We start from the raw sequence: 17,147 nt of genomic DNA on the forward strand, positions 1-17,147 counted from the left end.
TTTTTCTGCAGTATGTCTTGGTTTTGATTTTGTGTGTAAATATTTTTTATAGTTTTTGTCCCATCATGTCGCAAATAATTCAAGTACATCCGATGACATCTATTTCAGACATGCCTACTAATATTTTACTACTCTTCCTCTTTCTGTTTATGACAAATATATTAGGAAATACTCTATCTTTATTTACTATCTTTAACATAGTGTCAACAAAGTAACGATCATTTTTGATTAATCTGTTGATTATTTTCTCAATTAAACAAATGTTCATTTTTGCACAACAGCAGACAAACAAAGAAGTCACAAAAAGCCTAATTAAACAACTGATTGGTGAAGCTGGTTGAAGATTTAGCAAAACAAAGAGACTTCTGTATGCTTTGTCTGTCAGCCCCCTTGGCGGTCAGAAATTGCTTAGTGCAGGTTTAATGCATTCACTAAAGTGTTAATGATGATGATGTGTTAAAATAAACCAGCACTGGAGATTTATATATGGATGTGAGTTAAGACTACGCTGTAGCTGATGTTTACCTCCTCGATCTGCATTTGTGGACGGCAAGAACTGTGATTAGGCCCTTGTGTTTTCTCCTGCAAATTTGTGATGTCGATGGAGATTGATGTCAGTGAAGACAACATTAAGCGGTTTGAAAAAAGACTCTCCTTTTCAGATTCACATCGAGCAAAGCCATCTCTTCTGCAAAGCTCTTTCTCACAACCACTGCCGCTCTCTGTGAATGAATGTAAACACAGTGACTGCAAAGCAGTAGTCTCCTATTCACTAATGAGACACGGCAAAGGAAAAGTTACCTGGATGTAACTCTACTTCTGTAAATATGTTGTGCCCCACTGTTGCTCTCTATCATACAGTGATATGAACACTGCTCCAGACTACCTCAGAACCCAGTGAGAAAACAAGCTTAAAGTTAGAGAGAGTTGGAGAAAAAACAAGTCTGAAAAAAGTGAGCACTGAATGAACCTTTTTTTTTTTTTTTTTTTTTAAGCTATTTTTTTGGGGCATTTATTGCTGTTAAACGTTGCAGTGAGAGCGAGACAGCAAAGTCAGGGAGAGAGAGAGGGGATGACATGCAGCAAAGAGCCACGGGTTGGATTCAAACCCTGCTGCAGTAGGGACTAAGCTTTCATGGTACGCGCTTACTGAGTGAGCCACTGGGGTGCCCACACACTGAATGAATCTTGATATTGTATATTGGTGTCAAGAAATTTAAAAGATACAGTTAGAATTTGAATGGCAAACAGGGGGAAGTACTAGATAAGCATTGTTTTGTTGATTGATTTGTTGTTTTTCTTAATTCCAGGTTGTCCCCGATGATGGACCAAGTAACAGTTTTACCGGGATCAACAACCGGCAGTGTCAGAATGTGAAAACCAATCAAGAGTCAGGTTCCTCTAAAAAACGGCAGAGATCTGTGCCTGAACCCATCAACGATGGTGATGAAGATGATGATGATTCATCCAACCAGCAGGAGGACGAGGCTGACTCCAGCTCAGATGACTCTGCCTCTGATGTGGAGCCCAAAGACCCTTCCTGTACCACGAAGAATTATTGCTACGTCTGCGGGAAAGCTCAGTCTAAAATTTCTCGTCACCTTTTCACCCACAGGAAGGAAGAGGCCGAGATCGCTGAGGCGTTGGCGCTACGTCGAAAATCCAAGGCGCGAAAAAAGCTCCTGCAGAAGTTACGAAACAGAGGAAACTACAAACATAATCAGGAGGTTTTGAAGACTCAATGTGGGGAACTGAAAGTGAACAGAAGAAAGTCAAACATGCCCCCCACTGCTAAAACATTTGCACCCTGTATATATTGTAAAGGCATGTATGGTCGTAAGGAAATGTGGCGACATATGCGGAGGTGTCCTTCAAAGAAGTTCTCTCCTCCAACAGGCCGCAAGACTAAAATCTTAACTATGGTTGCTGCTTCAGTGTCTGCAGACCCTCAAGAAATCCCATCAGAGGTGAGGAAGCTGTTAAAAACCCTGAAGAAAGATGAGGTTTCATCTGTAGTTTGGAGTGATTCTTATATTCTGCAGCTGGCACAGTGTTTGTGCCTCATGAATGAAAAGAAAGAAAGAGCCGAAGACATCAAACAGAGGCTGAGGCTAATGGGAAGACTCCTAATAACATTAAGAAAAAAGTCGATAAGGAGCTTTGAAGATGCTATCAAAACTGAAAACTTCAGCAAAGTTGTTGAAGCTGTCCGAGAGCTCGCTGGTTTCAATGAGGAGACGAAGTCATGTGACAGGCCGAGTGTTGTGGTGAGATTGGGAAATTCGCTCAAGAAAATGAGTGACATTAGATACGCCAGGGCTTTGAAGGAGGAAGCCGATAAAGAGACGATACAAGATGCAGAGACTTTTATGAAGTTGTGTGCAGAAGAATGGAGCCACACCCCCTCAACATTATCAAAAATAAACAGCCCGCCGACCGTACCGTTCACACAGGACGTGCAGCTCTTCTACCAGTGCATGGAGAAGACAGCAACATCTGCAGTCAAAAGCCTGACCATGTATGAGAGCGCTCCAGTCTATAATGCACTTCTCAGAGTGACAGTTGCACAGGTATTAATCTTAAACAGAAATGTGTTTGAAGTTTCAAAAGTCACCCTCCAGTCATTCCAGGACAGGGAGGAGACTGAGCTTCATGGAGACGCTGCTGTTTGTCAGTCACAGTTTGAGCAAATTCTGTCCAAGCGCAATGTGAAGATCAATGTTATGACTAAGAGTGGCAGAAAAAATGTTGAGAAAAAAGTTGCTGTTATGTTGACACCCGAGCTGCTCAGCGCAATAACGCTGCTTGTGACCAAGAGAGAGGCATGTGGCGTGCATGAACGTAATCCCTTTTTATTTGCAAGACCTGTGGCCATATGTACAAGCTTCTACCAGGGACAAACGTGCATCAGCACCTTTGCAGCTCGGTGTGGAGCAAAGAAACCAGAGAACCTCAGGTCTATTTTTTTTCGAAAGCACATCGCAAGAATTTTCCAGATTCTCAGCTTCACAAATGACGAGCTGGATCAGTTAGCCAGAGTGCTGGGCTGGGACATTTGCACCGACAGGGAGCATTACCAGATGCCAGAGGCAGCGCTCGACATCGCAAAAATCTCAGAGCTGCTCTTGGCAATGGAGAGTGGAACTCTTGAAAGATTTGAAGGAAAATCGTTTGAGGAAATTGAGATTTCAGGTATGTGACTAGTTCAAAACTTAAAGGTGCCCTGTGGGAGTTTTCTTGTAAACAAACAAAAGTTATGTTTACAGTCAGCTTTACTCACAAAGTTCACTGTGTATCCTTAAGGCCTAGCAAACATGTTCACTGCATTTCCTCCCTCGAAACATTTGCGTCACTCAAAACATAAAGGTCCAGTACCAATGTCGCCCCTAAACCCTAGGCCCTGAACCCTCACAGACAACGTCACCTGGTGAGTGATTGAGTGCAAGAGGCTGCAAGGGCTCAAAATGGTATAAAGAGGAATGGGACAACACTTATATCACGTTACCTTGATGATGCCAAAACATTTGCATTCAATTGTGGGTTTGGGACTTTTGATTGTACATTTTTATTCTCTCCCTGTTTGTAAAAAAAAAAAAAAAAATGTTGGATCAGATCTGTTCCAATTTGGATGTATGGAATTCATCATCACGTCATCATAGGACAAATAAGTGGCTCTGAATCACAGTGAGCTCTGTGTTTATACGGTCCTGTACTGTCTTTTTTCCTGTAATGCTAACATTGGGATTCATTCCTTTCATGCTTGTTTGTTAACCGTTCTTCTTCTATCTTATTATTTCTTGAGTTTTATGGCCATTGTTTGCCCTTTTTTTACGCTTCTGGGCATCCCCCTGATAACCATGGCAACCCCGTGTTTTACATCACAAAGCTCTGAACTTTGGGTAATTCCCTCAGGCAAAGCCTACAGAAATGCGGACTAACACAAAGTGTCCATAAAGGGCTCAAAGTGTCTGCCGGAGAGCCCTAATGCCCTCCATGGTTTGACAGTGGGACAGCCCTAAGTCCTCACAAACTTACTGGGAACGCACCTCCAAGTCAGTGAGGGGGGACATTAGGATTGGGCCCAACTTTTGAAACCAGTGTTGATTACATCCTTGTATACGTGCGAGTAGTCTTCTTCTTCTGTTCCACTTGCAGGCAGACCAGTGAGTTTCTTGGTACATTACTGCCACCTGTCAGTCAGTGGATTAATGTTAAAAATCTTCGGATGTCAGGAAGCCATTACATCATTGCACAGCCTTCCTAAGGACAGTAACATTAGTGACCAGTGGCTAAAATAATTTCTTTCTGAAATGCATTTCACCGTCTGTCCGGTCCATTTCCACATTCACTGACCATCGCCATTTGCATTTACCAAGCTACAATAGTAGGCTACAATCTCAGAAAAATCAGCCAATCAGAATAAAGGTTCAGAGACAAACACAAAATGCCCTGTTGCTACTAGAGCTCCAGAGAGAGGCATAAGAGAGGAGATGTGAAAATATAATGAGACAGTTTTTGGTTCTTAAAACCACAAATATATCTTCTTATGGATTGACATTTCAACTGAAACACTCTGAAAGGGTAAAATATGGAGCTTTAGACCATTGGTAAGAATGTTTATTCACGTTCATATGTGCATGCATGAGTCAAAAACTCTACGGGATATCTTTTTAAAGGATGTCAAACCTTTTGATATAAGTGTGTGTTTTGTAGATAAAGGCCTGTACTTAGAGCTAGAGAAAGTTGATTCATAGTTTTTACTGGATTCTTAAAAAAAAAAAGACCAGCATTAATAAAGTTTTTGTTCTGATGAAATGGATGCTTTTGTGATATCAAGATTACTGCATTAATGTCTTTATATTGATTCATATGACCCATTCCTCTTGTTACAACACACATGTACTTGTCTTACTTTCCTTTGAAGATGAAGTGCAGCCATACGTGGAGCCGAACAATTGTGATGACGCTGATGATCCTGAAGAGGACGATGAAGATGCAGGCGGTTCTCTTCAGCCGAGCAGTATGTAATAAACATATAAACTCTTACTAGCCTTTGATCTGTGTTATATTCGTTTTTAGGCATTGAGGCTTGTAATACACGTCACTGCATTTTCTTTAACTGAAACAAGATTAACCACCAATAAATCGGAATCAAAAACAAAATAATTATATATTTACATAGATTGTATTTAGAGGTATGTTAATGGACAAACAAGGAATAGATTTGCTCATCTATGCCCAATCCAGGCCTGCTCTACAAAATTAACACAAAGAATTGCATTTGTCAAGAAATTGAAAGGTGACAGAAATGCTTCAGATGTTTAGTTGATTATTTTGCAAAAGAGAAATTGATAACGCGTGTTTGAACAAGGAACGACATAGATAATCATAATTATATGCAAATTATGTGGAGCCACATTAAGTTACTTACCTTCCCTAATTATCGGTGGCTGTGACGTGGGTGTCTGGCAACTTGTCTTGTGTTTTGTTTTGCTGCTATTGACGAATATAACAAATGCCCATTGATGTATCTTTAAATGAGTCGAGATCAGTTAAACTTAAAAGCGGCTATAATTTATATTTTTATCATAATAATGGATCAAATAGCAAAGTGAAAACAATGAGACAGTGTGACAGGCATCATTCATAGTGACGAACCTACAGAGAGTTATCACCTGAATCATCTGCTTTACTGAGCTTTGTAGAGAGTTTCAGCTCATTGTTTAGGTTTCTAGCTGCGTTTATCTGGGAATATTGACCAAGAAAAGTGTTGATACTCTTCTCACATACTTGTCTCTGTCTCTTTTTGGTCTTTTGTCCTCAGAAGGCTCCTTTTCATCAACTAAAAAACGAGTTTCTTCGTCGAGAAAACGAGGCAGAGGCAGGAGGAAGAAGAGTGAAAGTGAGGAGTCTGAGCTGAATAAAGAGAAAAATTATGAGGACAACACAGAGAACGATATCAAAACACCTGAGGAAACACCATCTCGTGGTTTTAGTGATAATGATGATGATCAGGACATGAATGTGGACTTTGATATGGACATAGACTCTGATGAGGATGTCAGAAATGTGGAAAATGATGGAGATGGTGACTCAAATGCATCAGCGGTGATGTCTGTTAGGACAGACGTCAATAAAACCACGAAGCAGGATCATAAGAAGCACACCACTGACACTGACCGTGAAGACACCATGGACATTGATGCAGAGAAGCATGTGGAGAAAAAAGATAAAGAGAAAGGTGAGTAACAAACTGACTGGATGGATGTGGATAGCAGAAGCTTCTCTGCCACCTTAAATCCGGTGGCGCTAGAGGAAAAGTCAGGGCATCACAAAAGTCATTAGGACATATTATAATGAAAAATGAATGTCTAATTTTGTGCCAATCCGTCTAGTAGATGTCAGGCTATTCAATAAACAAGTCTAAACTTAACCTGTTTATAACGCTGGAGAAAAAGTTCAGCAGAGTCACCATAATTTATTCTCATGGGACCTTGAAAATCTGAAGTAGAATTCATGACAAAACCAAAAACATCATTTTCACGGAGGCACTAGAGGAAGAGTTGGTATGGTTCATCCTCTGTGGACCACAAATGTCTGTGCAAAATTTCAGTGCAGCCCATCCAATGTCAGTGCTAGTATTTTAACAAATTATAACAAAAACATGTTTTCACGTGATTTATAGAAAAGAAGAACAGATTATTAGCTGCAGTGACTGGAATGAAAGAAGTGAAGATAGTAATCCCAAAACTCAACATGGTAAGTATCCAGTTACTTGATGTTTTATCTCATATAATAATTAAAAAACTGGGTCAAAGTATGAATTAAAGTTTTCATTATATTCATGGTTCTTCCAATGACTGTAAATCTATTTTCTACTGTCCAACAGTTGACACAATTATTACCGTGTTTATTTCTAGTTATAGATAGAAATGACGATGGACACAAAACAGACTTACTAGTTTAACCTAAAATGTAGTCAGTGAAATCAAATCACAGCATTACAGTTTTCTCAGGTGACTTTTTTTATTTTGTTTATTTTTTTCTTGTGTTTTTTTTTTTTTTCTTTTCTCCTACTAGAATTTGCATACTCCAGTTCATATTTCCCAGTTATCACCTGTGTGTAATAAGTGGCCGGTGAGAGATCAACCCAACCAAGACGGCAGCAACCAGAGCGAAACATCTTCTAGATCCACAGATGCCAAAAACAAGGTGGGGAAATGTACTTCTCCTGACAAGTGGATAAAGTATTTGGCTTCATAAAATTTATATAAATTGAAAAGAAAAATGTCATTTGTCACTGTAAAGTAATTTAAGGGAAAGTGTGCACCTTTATTAATAAAGTGTGAGGAATAAAAACAAAAATAAAAAGCATAGAATCTTTACAGTAAGGGTCAAATCTTTAAAAAAAGGTTCTCCCTTTTAGTATTTTGTAGTAACTTAATGCAGTTGTATTTCAAATGTCATATACTAAACATTGTTTGTATGCATATACAATATTGAAATCTGTATCTATTCTCCTCCCTGTCAGGCCGTTCACATGACATGCTCCCACTGCAACAAGAGCATGATGATGGGACAGACTGCGTACCAGAAGAAGGGATTCACTGATGTCTTCTGCTCCAAAAACTGCCTGTTTGAAATGTTCCCCATCAACAAACCAAACACCAAGACCTGCCATTACTGTCACAAGTCAGTCTGAGAAAAACATCACCTCTCAAACAGCCAGACCAGTATTCTTGCATGAAGTAGACCTTGTAGCCTTTGTAGTATAAAAGGTTTTAGTGTGTTTTTCCTAGCTTTCAGTCAGCTGCTGGTTCCCAGTTATTTCATTATGGTAGGAAAATTAACTGGTGGAGACTTAAAACTTCATTGTTACTGAATCCGTCCATTTCTCTGGACTGAGCGCTTTGATACTTTCACAGTATTAATATAGAACCTAGACCTGCTTTATAATCAAACAACACATGGACATCTACCTTTAGACTATATGGAGCTTTAAGTTGCTGATTAGAACTCCCAGTGGTTCCCACATCAACAGTAAATGCAAGCATTATATTCACTTGCACAAATAACTTATCGTTACTTACATTTCAAGTTTCTAAAAGTTGATTTTCATAACATTCTGAATGAGTTGAAACCAGTGGCTGCATGAAAAGCAATGGAAAGACAGTGAGCTGAAATAAGCTATAAAGCTCTGAGTCAGCTGATAATTCTCTGTGAGTTCATTGCTACATGTGACCTCCTATCACATTACACAGCCATTTGAACCATAGTCATTAGTGCAGGTTCAAATAGATAACAAAGATGAATATACTGTTGAAAAAACGCCCTGATTATCTCATCATATTGTTCTGTGTAAAACGTTTAGTCAACGTATTAAAGGTTGATGTATCAAACTCTTTATCGTCTCCCCTCCTCTGGGTTAGGGCGATAACGCAGCCTCTGGACCTCATCATGGCTGTGGTGGACATTAAAGGAACTATGAAGGACTTCTGCAGTCTGACCTGCGTGTCCTCCTTCAAGACAAACAGTGTGCCCACCCAAACACCACAGTCACTCTGCAGCATGTGCAACAAATCCTGCACTGTAAGTAAAAACAAATCTCAATTTCTTCAGCCTCAAAACAAAAAAAAAGTTAAAGTCTTTGTTGTACTCACTGCTCCTTTATCATTATCTACCACAGACCACATGTGAGTTGACCCTGCAAGAAGCTGTCCACAAGTTTTGCAGCGACTCATGCTTGGAAGGATTCTGCAGGGACAACATGCCCACCTGTGACAACTGCAGCTCCCTCTGCCACAACCAGCCGCTCATGCTGAAGCTCGAGGAGGAAACGAAAGCCATCTGCAGTGAGAAATGTCTGCAAGAATTCAAAGAGGTGCAGAAATATCACAATCACAAAGCACAAAAATACTCACAACTAAAACTGTGCAAAGTGCAGGTCCAGAATCATCATATTGTGGCTGAATCTACAGCAAATCATGTTATATACATGCTGTGTGCATAAAACGGTATGGTTACTGACTTGGTAGCTGTAGAGAAAATATGCTTATTGTTGAAATAGACAGAGCATGTCAAATTAATATTTTGAACATTTTGGTGACATATTTAGTTTTGTTACACTTTATTGATATGAAAAAGAGGAAAACATAAAAAGGTAGATTGCATAATAATTGATAATATGTAATAATAATAATGATCTCAAAGACAAAATGGGAATAAGGTACAATATGCTAGAATGATAAAGCTGCCGTTATCTGTATTTCTGTTATTGTCAACAGATTCCACAAAAAAAAGGAAAACGAACATTGCGTGGCCTTCAGCCAGCCAGAAGTGGGCTTTTAGCTCAGGAGGAGTTACTGAGGCAGGATTAAGTCGTGCATTTGTTTGGGACAATTTTCAGCCACACATTAATGCACATTTGGCTATTTATGGTACCAAGGACCCTGCGGTCAGCCCAGCCGCTGCTCATTTGTGTGTCTATTCGTGCAATTATGGTACAGGCACTGAGAACAGCCAAAAAACTCAATGAGTTCTCACTTAAGAAAAAAAAATATTTGTCACAAGAACACTGAACACTAGACAAGACCCATTAATCTTAAATTACATATGACATACTATAAATATCTTGATGAAAATTCTGTATGAATTGTAAAGGTGTAGGTAAAGTCACCTGAAATGTCAGTATGCATTGTCATAAAAAAAATTACTTTACCCATATAAAACTCATTCTAAAGTTTATTTTTTTAAATAATTCTGATTAAGTCAGATCCACTGTCAATATACCATAGTTACTTTTTCTTTTTTTATTCATGAAACAAAAGGTAAAAATACATTGACATTAAAAGACATTTTTTAATGACTATTTGCTGCAGGGTGTATGTACTTCTTTTCACTTTAAAAGATCAGCAAAATATGTAATTTTCTCATTTTTTTACCCCCCAAAAAGGACAGTATGATGAATACATATTTAAGTGGTAGTAGTCAGATGTAGTCACTGGCCATCTGAGCAGGGATTGTACTGCTCAAGATTCAGATTCAGACTTTTTGTTATCCCAAATGGGAAACGGATAATTAATTAAGATAATACTTCAGTCTTCAGTCCTATGACCGAATCACAGCCCTGCTGATATTCAGGACAGCATCACTCCTTCTCGTGTGATATTGCTGTTCTACGAGCAACATATTAGTTAACAGTAATAAACAACAACAGATTATGATTTGTTTTTTTTAATTTCATCATTTATTTGACAGCACCAACACAAATAGTTCCGCAACTGGACTGGTACTGCACTGTTTCGAAGACATAAACAATTTCTTGACCTTCACAGTGCACACTAGCTTGCTACTTTGTTTACAGGTTAACTCAGGTGTGCACTGCAGTGTCCAAGCTTCTTCCCTTCCCTTCATCCACTTCATCAATTTATTCAAACGTTATTTCTGGAACTATATTCATCTTTGCAAGTTTGTTGTAATGCAAAATAGATAACGACCGTTAATGTAACGCAAATTTACGGTTAATAGAACACCTATAAAGCAGGGTGATACATTTAGTTAAAAGTGCTGTTGTACTCATAACTCATGGAATGCCTCTGTCCAATCAAATTACTTGGTCAGAACTAACTGTGGTATTAAAACGGGTAAAAAAACAACAACATAAGTGCAACAATATACACAATACAATAAAACATACCCGACAAGACACCAAACAGTCAGTTGACAGTTGTTGCAAAGTCTCTAAAACAGGCTCCGAGTGAGACTCGAACTTACGAGCTTCAGATCAACAGACTCAGGCTCCTCGTGACCGGTAAAGAACATTACTACCGAACCGTTGAAATCCGGTTGGATTTTTTGCAAATACTGGCAGAAAAATTAGATGTTGTCTCGCGACATTCAGATGACATCAAAATTGCATTTAAAAAAAAAAAAAAAAAAAAAATTTTGAATAAATAAAAATATTTAAATACATAAGATCAAGTAAGAAGTTTTTAAAGGGTGTACTGTAGTGATAAAAGACAGATTTGTCATATGTCAAAATTTGTTGCCGTTTGTTTTTGTGTCGCGCTTTTTGGCTGCTTGCAGCACCTGTACCGTAATTGCAGGAGTAGACGAGTAAAAGACTGCAGTACTGTCTGTGTATTAGACTCGGCGTTGTGGTGGTGTTTACAGTCTGAACAGCGAAAAGTCGCCGTTTTATCTTCATTTTCACCGTGGGGAAATGAGGTGTTCGGTACCCGGGTGTGGAAATGTCCGCACGTCAAGACTGTCCACCCCGCAAAAATTTCACGTTTTCCCGTCCAATCCGGTTCTGTGCCGCGAGTGGCTGGAGGCCATCGAGAACAGTCGTTTCGACCCAAAAGTTACAACCGTACTGATGACCAGGATTCACGGCCTGCGTGTGTGCAGTGATCACTTCAGGCATCAGGACTACATCGGCGGGCAGAGAAATTATTACGCAGCGTTAAAGCGGGGTGCCGTCCCGTCGTTGTTCCCATGGACGGAGCCAGAGTCAGAAACCGTACCGACAACGTCTCTGTCCCAGCAACAGGTAACGGTCAGTTGGCTCTGAGAGAAGTGCAGCGGGATAATGTAAATATATTTGGGAATAATATAAAGGCTTATTACACAAAAATATTTTACCATGGCCGGATTAACCTGTGAGTAGACTAGGGGCAATAACTTGTCATTAGGCCCCTGTTAACCCCCCAACCTGAAATCAATCAGTACTGCCATCATTATTTGATTAATTAATAGTGGGTTGACAGAAAATTAATTGGCATAGGTTTTGAGTAGTACCACTTTACAATAAGTCTACCCTTTATAAATGGTTTATAATTAGGTACCACTTTATAAAGTGATTAATAATTTTGATTAATCATTTGAATCATTTTAAATTAAAAATACCAAATATTCACCAGTTCCAGCCTCTTAAATGGTTATATTGTAAAGTTTCCTATGACAGTGAACGCACCATTGTCCTGTTTTTGATTGTTGGTCAGACAAAACAAGCAGTTAGAAAATGTTAAAAAATAATGATAAGCATTTTTCACTATGTTCTGACATTTAATCCCCTCAGCACCCACTTCATTATTGATTATTAAAGACCAGTGACCAGTTATGGCTCATTGCAATCAAACACCCAGATTATGGCATCATCACACTGGAAGAGGTAACGTGTACAGTTGTCATTTTACTGTCAGCGACTACCTATCGAAGGAATCCTAATACAATTAAAAATTCAAACCTGATGCATTGCCAGTTGCTACAGCTGATCACTCTTCATTTGTGGGGACCCTCTCGACTGTGCTCAATAAAATACAAAATTAAGTCACTAACAAAAAACAGTGCAGACATTTCTTTCAATATGATGTTTGTATTGATAGGATACTGTAATGACCTGGAGCCAAAATTGGATTATTTGTGAAATGGCTGTTGGTAATGTACAAGTACACCTGCAAAACCAGTGGAATGAACCTCTAAAATCTATGTCCATGATTATGTTTAATACAAGGCCTCTGTAGCTTATGTACGTTGAATTATATTGTAGCTCAGTGTTAAGATTGTAGATTCACACAAAAATTTAATGTTTTAATTTCAGGGTACAGAAATGTTTCCTCGAGCATGTGCTGCCACAGAAACATCCCCTGAGATGAAAAAAATGGATGCTATTATTAGTCTTTGGAGCTGCTTCAAAATAAACTACACAGGCTCTGTTCAGTGTGATGAAAGAACATGTCATCCAGTGCAGCGGTGTGGTTCAAAAATGGAGATCTTTGACACAAAGAAATAAGATGTATTAGGCTTTGACTACACAGGGTTGTTTGAAGAATAAATTCATCCTTGGTTTTGGTCGTTTAATGGAATTAGAAATATAAAAATATATATTACATCCTCATCCTTATTAAACGTTCTAGGGTTGCAACTGACAACTAACAACCATTTTCTTATAATCTCTCAGCTATTTCTACAAGAAAACTGTCAGAAACTGGCACAGAATAAAAACCAGCCAAAATTAAAATCTGTAACGATAGAAAGCAAAGAATAGGAGTAAATCCTCACATTTCAGAAGCTGTAACAGGAAAATATTTTGTCTCTCATCACTAAATAATTACTAGAAAATACTCTCACAGAATTATTAACACTATATAGCATGTAGGACATGAAATAACGAGAACACCACCAGCTTCTTCATCATTGAAGAATAAGCTACATTAAATTTGGCTTTTTAATAAGAAATGGGTAAAATAGCCCGACCCGCACTGTATGGACAAACATATCCAAACCCACTGGTATTAATCTGCTTTATACAACAGCCTCACTTCCCAACAGATTTTGGAGCCTGGCTGCAGGGATTTGATCCTATTCAGCCACATGAGCATTAACGAGGTCAGTCGTTGATGTTGGGCGATTTCAGATGACATCCCAGTTCATCCCAAAGATGTTGGTCGGGGCTCTGTGCAGGCCAGTCAAGTTCTTCCACACCAGACTGGGAAAACCATTTCTTTATGAATCGCTCTACTGTTGCCCAAACCTGGCCACCGATATCCTTTTAAAATACCCTTGTTTGCTGAAGCATGGAGATTTCCCTTAGGGGGAATAAGGGGTTTAGCTCAAAGCATTAAAAACAGCTTCAGCAATGCAGTGTGGTGAATCCATTCATTGCTGCAGCATCAACTCTGGTGGGGACGTTACAGGAACTGTGCAAACTACATTTAAATCTGTGTCTAACATCAGTATTCGAGCATCGTATCCAGCTATCACTCAGGAAGAGGCTGAGACGTCTGCTTGCTGATTAATTTCTTGTTTTGTTTTTCTGCAGAAAATCAAAACACCGCACCAGTGCACCATGTGCCACACTAATCAACCGATGTCAGATATGGTTGACTACAAAAGCAGCGAGGGCGTGGTGGAGCTCTTCTGCACTCGCACCTGTGTGACGTCATACAAGCTACGGCCTGCTATCATATACAAACTTCAAGGTAGAAGAAGATAAGTTTGTCAGAACAGATTTTTTTTTTTTTTTTGTAATATCTGACCTTCTATCTGAAATGCCTTAAAATAGATAGTGTGCAGTCTGACACAGATTGTGACCTCTTTATTAGACTCATCTTGCAGTTTGAGTGAGACTGTAGTTATCGCACAGGCTGTCGGTACCTTTACTTCCAATCCCCAAAATTAAATATGTCTGCAGTTCTCTCATTGGTTATAATTTTTACAGATGTTTTCACTTACTGTGTTTTTCATTTACATTGTATACATATTTAGAAATCATTTTTAAACACACTATTATATAGTTGTAAGTACTTGTATAAGTGTATATTTATGTATGTTTTGACAACTGTAACTTATCCTCTGGGCACCCATTAGAGGACGCAGCTGTATATTGGCACAGGTTTTGGCATGAAATTGGATTATAAAACCTGTAGTAGGAGCACCTGAGTCTGAACCAGTTCTATGAGGATCCTAAAATGCTTTGCACAGATAGAATTAGGAGACTATGTCAAGCTTGTGTGAAGAGTTAGAATATTTAGTTAGTTAGAATATTTATGTGATTACAACATATTTCTAATGGTTAAGATGTCAAAAGTTTTTGTTTGTAGAAAAATAAAATGGTCCAGGAGAAAATAAATAAATAATTAAAAATAGACAGAATAGGAATGATAAGAGTCAAACACCTTTATAATAATATAAATATATCTTCAATGTTACAATTGTAGACGAATACTCAAATGAATTTACACTTTAAAGTGTCCTTACAGCTGCTTAGAACTATATTATTTAAACCATTTATTATTAATATAATGCTAATATAGATAGATAGATAGATAGATAGATAGATACTTTATTTATCCCCTAGGGCAAATTCATGTGTCCATTAGCTCATTGTTGATAATAATGATAATAATGAAAATAATAAAAACAGTTAATAATAAATAAACAATAATAATTAGATTAGTCCACTTCCTGTGGTTGAGGTGTTGTACAGCCTGATGTTAGTGGGAACAAAGGATCTCCTGAACCTCTCTGTTCTGCAGTGCAGTGAGATGAGACATTTGCTGCAGCTGTAGTTGCTTCTCTGTCCTGCCAGGATGTTGTGGAGAGGATGGTTGGTATTGTCCAAGATGGCCTCCATCTTACATTGCATGCATCTCTCCATAACAGTCCTGAGTGAGTCCAGACTCCTGCCAAGCACAGACCGGGCCTTTTTTACCAGCTTATCCAGTCTCTTTGTGTTCGTGTCTGACATGCTGCTGCCAATATAATAATATAGTAGATAAATGCTTATTAAGGGGCTTTAAAGTGACACATGTTTCTGATTTCTCCTCTCAGGAAAGAAAAGCTCATCTCGGTTGAAAAAGAGGAAAAAGGAAAAACAATCACAACAAAAATCAAATATTGTGAGTATATTTACATATTTCATATAATAAATAAGTTTGTCTGATACATGTGAGTCCAGGGACAGCCTCTAATCCCTGTATCATAACTGTGCATCATGTTACAGGAAGACATGATGGTCAGCTCTGACTCAACTGTAAACGAAAATGAAGCCTCGAAAGCTGCTGAATCCGACGCCACTCCAACACTCATCATCGCAGACTCGTGCGTTGTCTGTTGCAACTGCGGGAAGAGGCTGCCGAGAGGACAGACACTTTACCAGCCGAAGAGCTCGTTAGAGGTTTTCTGCTCTGCTTCTTGTCTCTCTGAAAGACACCCACACATCAAAATGGTCACCAAGAACTGCTACAACTGCTGCCAGTAAGTCCAGGATATTTTTCTTCATGCTTTTCTACGACTGATGCCTGATTTATTTGTCTGTATAAAAGAGACAGAGAGGTTGAACTGTGTCCTATGTGAATTAACCCAAAATTTAACAGTTACGTTCCCATTTTTTTAGTTGATTGGACTAAAATTGTCAACAGAAAAATAATCAGTCATCTACTTTTATAATTGATTAGTTGTTTAAGTAATTTTTCAAGCAAAAACAAAACAAGCATTCCCTAGTTCCAGCTTGGTGCTTTTCATTGTGTTACATGACGATAAAGTTAAAATTTTTTATGGTTTTTGGTCTTGATCAGACAAAACAAGTAATTTAATTACATCACTTGAGCTTCAAAAATTATGTTTTTTTTTTTGTATCCTCTGGAATTTAATAGACCAGATTAATATTGGATAAATTCAGATTCATGGTTAACAGAAATAATCATTGGTTGCAAAAATGGAACTAGTTACCCTCTTTATAGACTAGTGTTGTGCAGTAAGGTACTGCAACTGCTGCACTAAATTCGGTGGACTGAGGTTTTTATGAACTCTTAACCCATCCTTGAACGTCGCTGTGTCATAACATATCTCCTGTGTGCAGTTTTTTCTCCTGACTAGGAATCTCATCCTAATTTCATTCATCCTTGTCTCCTCAGGGTAATAATGCGGCCGCACAACGTCATCCTGGCTCCAGTGGATGATTCAGGAGCTATGAAGGAGTTGTGCAGCGAGACCTGCCTCAGCTCTGTCCAATCCAAGAGGGACATGGCCACCCCAAAACCCCCGCCGCTAGTAGGACCCCGCTCAGAGTGCAGGATGTGCGCCAGATTTTGTTATGTAAGGAAAAAAAAGTAACTGACAAAAGGCAATTGTATATTTTCTTACACATACTTACATACTTAACAACTTCCCAACATGTAACTTGCCTGTGGCCCTCAGTCCCAAGCAAATATATAGTTTCATTATTTATAAACAGCCTCAGCAAATTATTAAAAAGTGCTGTACTGTAGTTTCTGGCAAATGTTACTTAAACAGCTGTAACTGTATTTGATGGGGACTATTTTCAAACAGTTACACCATTACACAAGAGTATTTACAGCAGCAGGATGGTGGATGTGGGAGTGACTCAAACAGTGCAACAGTGTGACTCATAAACACAAAATAAAAACTGGAATAATTATCAGGATTGACAATAAATTAACATCTTAGACAGAGTCAAACTGTGAAATGTGGAAACGTGTGAACACATCCATCAGATTTATCTCTCTCTCAAATTGAATCGAAGGCAACTGGACTTGTATTTGTCTGTGGAAGACGTTTCGCCTCTTATCCAAGCGGCTTCATCAGTTCATCATGTATTGGTCTCTCTAGTCCGCACTAGTCTG

At 38.7% G+C, this 17,147-nt stretch overlaps 1 protein-coding gene across 1 annotated transcript in view; it reads left to right on the forward strand.

Moving 5' to 3' along the window:
* The first annotated feature begins 1,440 nt into the window (after positions 1-1,440).
* The window catches only part of LOC111220826, a 34,003-nt gene continuing 18,296 nt past the window's right edge, over positions 1,441-17,147 (forward strand). Inside the window, exons 1-14 of the mRNA XM_022744064.1 lie at positions 1,441-1,520; positions 1,616-1,743; positions 1,897-3,192; positions 4,925-5,020; positions 5,825-6,241; positions 6,686-6,759; positions 7,081-7,212; positions 7,532-7,692; positions 8,430-8,589; positions 8,687-8,881; positions 11,324-11,551; positions 13,823-13,936; positions 15,506-15,759; positions 16,419-16,599. Coding sequence (XP_022599785.1) covers positions 1,441-1,520; positions 1,616-1,743; positions 1,897-3,192; positions 4,925-5,020; positions 5,825-6,241; positions 6,686-6,759; positions 7,081-7,212; positions 7,532-7,692; positions 8,430-8,589; positions 8,687-8,881; positions 11,324-11,551; positions 13,823-13,936; positions 15,506-15,759; positions 16,419-16,599 — 3,516 coding nt within the window. The remainder of the gene's footprint in view (positions 1,521-1,615; positions 1,744-1,896; positions 3,193-4,924; positions 5,021-5,824; positions 6,242-6,685; positions 6,760-7,080; positions 7,213-7,531; positions 7,693-8,429; positions 8,590-8,686; positions 8,882-11,323; positions 11,552-13,822; positions 13,937-15,505; positions 15,760-16,418; positions 16,600-17,147) is intronic.

This window comes from Seriola dumerili, unplaced genomic scaffold (assembly GCF_002260705.1).
Source record: "Seriola dumerili isolate Sdu_G_001 unplaced genomic scaffold, Sdu_1.0 BDQW01000078.1, whole genome shotgun sequence".
Lineage (NCBI taxonomy): Eukaryota > Metazoa > Chordata > Actinopteri > Carangiformes > Carangidae > Seriola > Seriola dumerili.